Source organism: Lactuca sativa, chromosome 4 (genome assembly GCF_002870075.4).
Source record: "Lactuca sativa cultivar Salinas chromosome 4, Lsat_Salinas_v11, whole genome shotgun sequence".
NCBI lineage: Eukaryota > Viridiplantae > Streptophyta > Magnoliopsida > Asterales > Asteraceae > Lactuca > Lactuca sativa.
This window is the reverse complement of record NC_056626.2, coordinates 24433252-24440644: the sequence shown is the minus strand read 5'-3', so window position 1 is coordinate 24440644 and position 7393 is coordinate 24433252. Positions and strand designations below refer to the sequence as shown.

Genomic DNA, 7393 nt, shown 5'->3' with positions numbered 1-7393 from the left:
TAAGGACGGACAAAATCAAATATTACCGGTTGCATATGGTATATGCAAAAATGAGTGTACTGATTCTTGGACATGGTTTTTTCAAAAACTACGTGATTGCATAGGAAATATGCAGGAGCTTACAATTATATCTGATAGGTCTCCATCTATAGCAACATCCGTTGCCAACATTTTTCCTCATGCTCATCATGGAATATGTGGTGTCCATTTGTATTTCAATATAGTATCTAGATTCGGCAAGAGTAAGACGGTTAAAGGAATTTTTTGGGAGGCATGTAGGGCGTACACAGTTGATGCTTTTGATGCTGCCATGGATGTTATGAAAAAGACAAAAGAACCAGTATGGGAGTACTTAAAAAGTATAAATCCAGAAACCTGGTCAAGGGCACATTTTAAAGGGAACCGATACAATCTTATGTCGTCCAACAGTGCGGAGTCTATAAATGCATTATCTAGACACGCACGTAAGGTGCCAATACTTATGTTGATTGATTTTTTTCGTGCTACAATGCAACAATGGTGGTTTCAAAGACGTAACTTTGCAGGTATTACGTAAATTTGTAATATTAATGTTTTATTAGTTTCGATGTTATTGATTTTAACTTCTTCATTTTGGCTGTTTTTTTAGCGGAAACAACAACAACACTTACCCCTTGGGCGGATGAAGTTGTTCTACGCTTGCCCGTATTTGGTATCATGTTCTTACCGTCATTCAAATTTAAACCCTTGTGTTTACATGACACAAATTTATTTTCTTACTGTGGATATTAAATTTAACAGGGACCAAAATGCGGGTTTATCAGTTGGGTTGATGAAGAGAAGGACCAATCTTCTATGGTAATAGCTAAAGTAGCTAACTCTAATAAGCTCTTTCAATCAGAAAATAAGAAGTTAAAGATAGCGTTGGTTTGTAGTTGGGTGTTGTTCTTGGCAGTTCTTGTTTACAAGTTGTAAGTTTTTCAATATTGTTTTATGGTTTTGAAGTTGTTTGGTCAATAAATTGTTGTATTTGTAACGTTAAAACAAAAGTTGTGGTCGTTCTTATGTTGAATTTATTGATAAGTAATTAGTAGGTCATTAAATTGTTGTAATTGTCGTAACGTTATATTTTTTGTCATCCGTTGAGTAAACTCTAAAGATAAACTAATAATGAAATCCAACATTAATTTGTATATACATTTATATAATCCAACTACAGAGGAGCAAGACTAGACCCCCAAATAATTTTTGCCATCCGGAGACGGAACTCTAAAGCTGCGTTCTTTGGGTCAATAAGAACACGTATTGGTTGACCTGAAACCAATTGCTCCATAAACATACAAAGAAAAACACCGCAATCTCCCAAATGACTACTTTGTTGGGGAACGTTTTCTTCATAAATGAATTGCATATTCAATGGAATCCTTGGGATGTTCCTCCGCGCCCAATACTTAATCTTGTCCAAATAATTTGCCACCCGACGTTCAAATTTGGAAAAGATTCCTTCGGATTGGAATTTTTCATAAGCACCTCTACCAAGACTGTCATAAATATGCACTTCCATTGACGCTAATCGTAGTTCCCCAAATAGCCAATGATTAGGGGATGAATGAATCGGCAATAAGACCTGTATAAGGATCAGAAAATAAAATTATGTTTATTTACATCACAATACAAAAACTTAACAAAAAAACGATATTATTTTCAATATAAACTATTAAGTTTACCGTATCAACATCCCACCAAGCAACCATGAAGTTAGGGTATGTAGCAATACCAGCCATAAACGCCCTCCAGTCCTGTCCTTCTTCCAAAGCATGAGAAACAAAAAAATTTGGAGGCATTATTGTATGTCGGTCGCTCTCAAACCGTCTCTCCATCAAAAGTCGGTACCAAATGGTTATATGCTGCACACATGATACTTTTGTTATTGACTAAAAAACAATTAACTTTTAAAAGAATTAATTAACAATTTATTTACCGCTGACTCCAACCATCCGTCGTGTGTATGCCCAAACAATGAGCTCCAAAAATCTCTATCTAACACGAAATTAAACAAACGATGCTGCACATCGTATGAATGCAATACATAATTTTGGATGACATCCTCACCGCCTGCTACGTAAGGTTGCAGGCGCAACATGGAGAAGTCATGAGCAACACCAAAAACTGGAGGAGGAACGGGGCATGTTGATTTCGTACCAACCTTCTTTTTTGTTCTTCTTTTTTGTTTCGGTGTCATGTGCAACTAAAAACAATATTCATATGTTTAAATGTATATCTTTCAGATAATTCACATAAACATAGATAATTCACATAAACATAAAATCATCAGTTTATAAATAAAACGAATACCTCGGTGTAAGGAGTGCATAAAAATTGTGATGGTTTTCGACTCCTAGGTTTATCGGGTGTAACTTCTTTGTCATCATCATCATCATGAAAATAATCTACATTTCCCGTTATTATTAGTTCGTCTTCATCCGGCACATCATCATCAAATTTGTTCCCTGCATTGTCATTCCTCTCCTCCCACTCCTACATTAAAGATAATACTTTATACTTAATAACGAAATACACATAATTTAATAAGCAATAATATCTAAATAAACAAAATATTAATATAATATTAATGTAACTATAATAACCTCTTTAACTTCACTATAATCGTTTACATCAAACACATCATCATCAAATTTGTTCCCCGCATACTGATTACTCTCCTCCAACACCTACATTAAAAATATAACTTTTTACTTAATAACGAAAGACACTTTATTAAAAAGTAATTATTAAAATCGTAAATGTAACATCTATAACAACCTTGTCGTCTTGAGTATCACCAAAAACATTTTGAGTTGTATTGTTTTTATTCATCACTTCATCTTGCACAACCTATATTTTCAAATATAAAATATGAACACAGGTATTCATATATGTTAATAAAATTTAATAAATAATGTAGCGTGTAACTAACCTGTTCATCATAATTTCTTTGTGACACTGTCGGGTCCTCAAAAAAAATGTCGTTCCAAAATTGGTCATTATTCACTTCTTCAACAAAAACCTCTGTAGGTTTTTGTTGATTCATAAACACATGCTGCTCCAGTGCATGTACCCGTTTCAACAACTCGTCTAGCTTGTGTTTCCCACTGCCCCGACCTCTACCATGAGAGCGACCACTGGACGACATACTAGACGAAGATTCGTCTTGTCTCCTAAAATGGTCCCGTACTGGGGATGGAACTGCTTTCCCTTCACCATATACATACTCTTGAAATGACATATAATAAAAAGATGTCATCTCACCATCACCCGGTAACATGTTTTGTCTTGGTGGTAGCCCCTCCTAAAAAATTAAACATATTAAAAATGCATATAAAACTATAATAATCAACTTTATTAATAATAAACGAATTATTTTTAAACCTGCATCTTTGACCAAATCTTGTTCACGTCAACCCATTTCAATTTTTTTGTTCCGCTCCATCTTTTCATCCGAGGCAAGTCTTTATTTTTTCTCAATGCAAATCCACATGCACGAACAGCCGGAATCATCTCATATATCCATATCTACAATTTTGTACAATAACAGTAATAAAAGTTAAAATTAAAATAAAAAATATAACAATAAAACAATTTAAATATAATAAAATTTTTATACCCTAATTGGAGCAGTAAATCCTGAGACGGAATACTTTAAAGTTTGACCACGCTCAGGAAGTGATAAATAATGATGTATCTTATTCCACGTATCCTCAAGGTCAACATAAGTAAAATCCCATAGATAGCTACCCCAAGCGAAGCTAACAAAACAAAAAAAAAAACAAAATTGATTATTATATAAATTATAACTTTAATAAAATAGAACTTTTAACGTAAAGAAAATATACCTATTCCAGAGATCCAAATTCTCAGCCAAATAAAACCAATCTTGTGGCACCCGATCGTTAACTTCTTTGCCCAAAAAACCTTCACACAAAATGTATATCAAACATACTCTAACTGCATCAAGGTCGTCAAGTGCTAGGAATGTTTGATTTAAAATTAAACTTTTCAGGTCGCCGATTTTCACCGAACTATTAGTATGGTCCGGAAATAGCCGTTCACGCAGTAAACATCTTTTTTTACTGCTTATTAATTTTTCCGACCCTTTTCTCCCAATGTTTTTTGGATACTCCCCAAAATTGAAGCCGGTAATCAAACAAAACTCTTCCGGCCCATAAACCATTTTGGTATTGCCTACTCGAAAATATAAACGTTTTATTCCATCTGGAGATAAAACAGGGTCCGGCCGGATCTGATGAAGGAACATTTTATGAAACAATAAAGCGTCCCCTTGTAAACGAGGGACATCAATAAAATAGCCAAAGACGGTATTTCTGAAAATAGCACGTCGGGCATCATCTAAAACTTCAAAGACTTCCCATATGTTACCGCCAGAGCCTTTTAGGTTCGCAAAGGCTTTCGTATTCATTAAACTAAAATCATGCTGCAAAAAAAAACACAAAAACAAATTAGATAACTAAAAAATATACTTTTTTTTAAATATATTACGAACTGCAAATACTTTCTTAATTACTAATATATATATTTCCGATAAAAAACAATAACATACACATATATAAACAATTTTCCAAGTTATACAACAAATATATTTACGATAGATCATAATATCATACATAATTATATAAATATTTTCAACTTAAACATATTTTCAACTTAAACAAATTTTCAACTTAAACGACAAATATATAAACAATTTTTATCTTTCTAATTAAAACTAACATTATATAACCATAACCATATAAACAAAAAAATTTAAAAATAAAACGACAACCAAACTAACAATTTTGCAACTTATACGACTATTTTATACAAATTTTTCAACTTATACGACAAATAAAAACAATTTCTAACAATATATATACGACAAATTTTCAACTTATAAATGTTATACGACAAATATATATACAGTTTATATAAACAATTATAGGATAAAAATTTACAAGATTTCAGGTTATACAACAACTAAAAAAACTATAAAAATAACAAATTGTAAACATTATCCACGCAGTCTCTACTTGTCTCTACTTGCATTTAAACTTCAAGTATACTAAAAATATACTAAAACTATCAAACACAACAAAATTACCCTTTTTTAACACTAAATAATACAACAATTGATAAAAAAAAAATAACTTTAAACATTAAAAGAGTTAAAATCTAACCATATTTGCGGGATTGTTGACATAATCCTCCATTTTCTTCAAAAACTAGCCAAAATTCCGAGAGAAGCCCAAGGTTAGAGAGAGTTAGAGAGAGTTTTTGTGTAGAGAATGGTGAAAATGAAAAAAAAAAAAAAAAACGTTTTTATACCTAAAAACACCCATTTCGCAGGTGAGAAGGCCCCATCTGCGAAATGGGCATCTCATCTGCGAATGTACAAGTGCCTGAAGCACAGCTGTGCTTCAGGCACTTGTACATTCGCAGATGAGATGCCCATTTCGCAGATGGGGCCTTCTCACCTGCGAAATGGGTGGCTATTTTTGTAATCCCGATTTTTTTTGGCTATTTTTGTAATGCAATTAGTATAATTGGCTATTTTTGTCATTTTCTCAAAATGGATTGACAAACCTTAAAGAAGACAAGGGTTATCCTTATCCAAACATATATATATATATATATATATATATATATATATATATATATATATATATATATATATATATATATATATATATATATATATATATATATAGACAGACAGACAGACAGACAGACAGATAGATAGATAGATAGAGAAAGAGAGAGAGAGAGAGAGAGAGAGAGAGAGAGAGAGAAAGAGGTTCAAATGTGGATTGATATAAATTATATGGACGTATGGATAATGTTATTCTATTAGAATTACAAAGAAAATATGTTGTTTGATAATATTAATAACTTCAATCTTATATAATTATTTTACTTATAAATTATTTTCACTAATTAAATCGTTTATAAGGTTATTATAATTTTTTTTTAATTATTCTCATTTTGTCAGAATGTTATCAGGATGTTTATTGAGTCGTATTCTGTAAAAATTAAAATAAATAAAAAACGATGAATGAGAACAAAAATGAATTAGAATTGATGAGAATCTATTAAAATAACAATAGTTCTGTGAGATTGAACGTATTCACATTACTAAACAAAATATTCTCTTAGTAATTTTAATAAAATAGCATTATTCACACGTCCACACAATAGTTGTATATCCACATTATAATCTAGCCCTATATATATATATATATATATATATATATATATATATATATATATATATATATATATATATATGTATATATATATATAGACACACACACACACACACACAGAGGGGTAGGTTCTGTTGAGATTAAAAATAAAATAGAGATCTTGAGATTTAACCTTAGTCACGTATTTCAAGTCTGCCGCTCTAACCATCCGGCGTACCGGCGCGGCAGACCAATTATAATAATAAATGATTATATAGCGTCGTTCGTTCCTTTCTCCTCCGCCACCATCTCCACCACCACAATCGCCACCGCCACTACCACTACCACCACCTCTGATACCAATCGAACCCACCACTGTCACCCCCGTCACTTACACTATTACCACCTCTGTCACCACCACATTTTCTGTCATCAACTGTCATAATCATATATGATTACTCGGTCTGTGAACAAAAATATATGTATAATCATTTATGATTACGCATACACTGTTGTTGTCGGTACATTGGAGCGTTAGAGCAACAAATGAAAAATGTATGGCTCAGGTTGAATTTCAAGATTTCTACTTTTTTTAATCTCAAGTGAACCGTCTCATATATATATATATATATATATATATATATATATATATATATATATATATATATATATATATATATATATATATATAATTGATTATTATACGGATGTAAAATTCATTGTGGACCAATCAAATTAAAAAATTTTAATAAAATGTTTATAATATTTAATTAATATAAATAAAAAAACATTTTATTAAATGAAAATGGGTGTATAAGGGTATTTGTGTATATTTGTCATTGCCATCAAAATAGGAAATAAACAATTTTCCTTTCAAGTGACATCATAATCACAAAATCATTGCACATACTCAAAGTCGATTATTAATCAAACAAGATTTAGTAGAATCAACAACAAACTCAGAAGATTCTATTGATGTTTTGTATATAAGGATAGATTCTCATAAAGTTGTTTGCTGAACTTGCATTGGGTTATTTCAGAGAACAACGATTCGCGGAGAATGAGGAGTATAAGGTCGAGTGCTTTGAAGGCGAAATTTAAGAACACCCATGCAACTGTGTTGAATCTTGATGAAGACGATGATGATTTTGTTTCACCCCTAGAGGTACTTCTTTATT

The 7393-nt window shown here is 31.6% G+C and overlaps 2 protein-coding genes across 2 annotated transcripts; both read right to left on the bottom strand.

Annotated features, from left to right (window-relative positions):
• Window positions 1–1040: 1040 nt before the first annotated feature.
• On the bottom strand, window positions 1041–2159 carry LOC111904946 (uncharacterized). Its single transcript, XM_023900644.3, has 2 exons — window positions 1707–2159; window positions 1041–1606 (listed from the first exon to the last, which is right to left on the bottom strand). The coding sequence occupies exons 1-2, from the start codon at window positions 1857–1859 to the stop codon at window positions 1193–1195; spliced, it is 567 nt and encodes a 188-aa protein (XP_023756412.3). The 5' UTR covers window positions 1860–2159; the 3' UTR covers window positions 1041–1192.
• A 404-nt stretch (window positions 2160–2563) lies between these two features.
• Window positions 2564–5273, bottom strand: LOC111901453 (uncharacterized). The gene is made up of 7 exons (XM_052771321.1): window positions 5211–5273; window positions 3873–4471; window positions 3644–3785; window positions 3409–3552; window positions 2957–3328; window positions 2803–2874; window positions 2564–2711 (listed from the first exon to the last, which is right to left on the bottom strand). The coding sequence occupies exons 1-7, from the start codon at window positions 5241–5243 to the stop codon at window positions 2598–2600; spliced, it is 1476 nt and encodes a 491-aa protein (XP_052627281.1). The 5' UTR covers window positions 5244–5273; the 3' UTR covers window positions 2564–2597.
• Between the last annotated feature and the right edge of the window lie 2120 nt (window positions 5274–7393).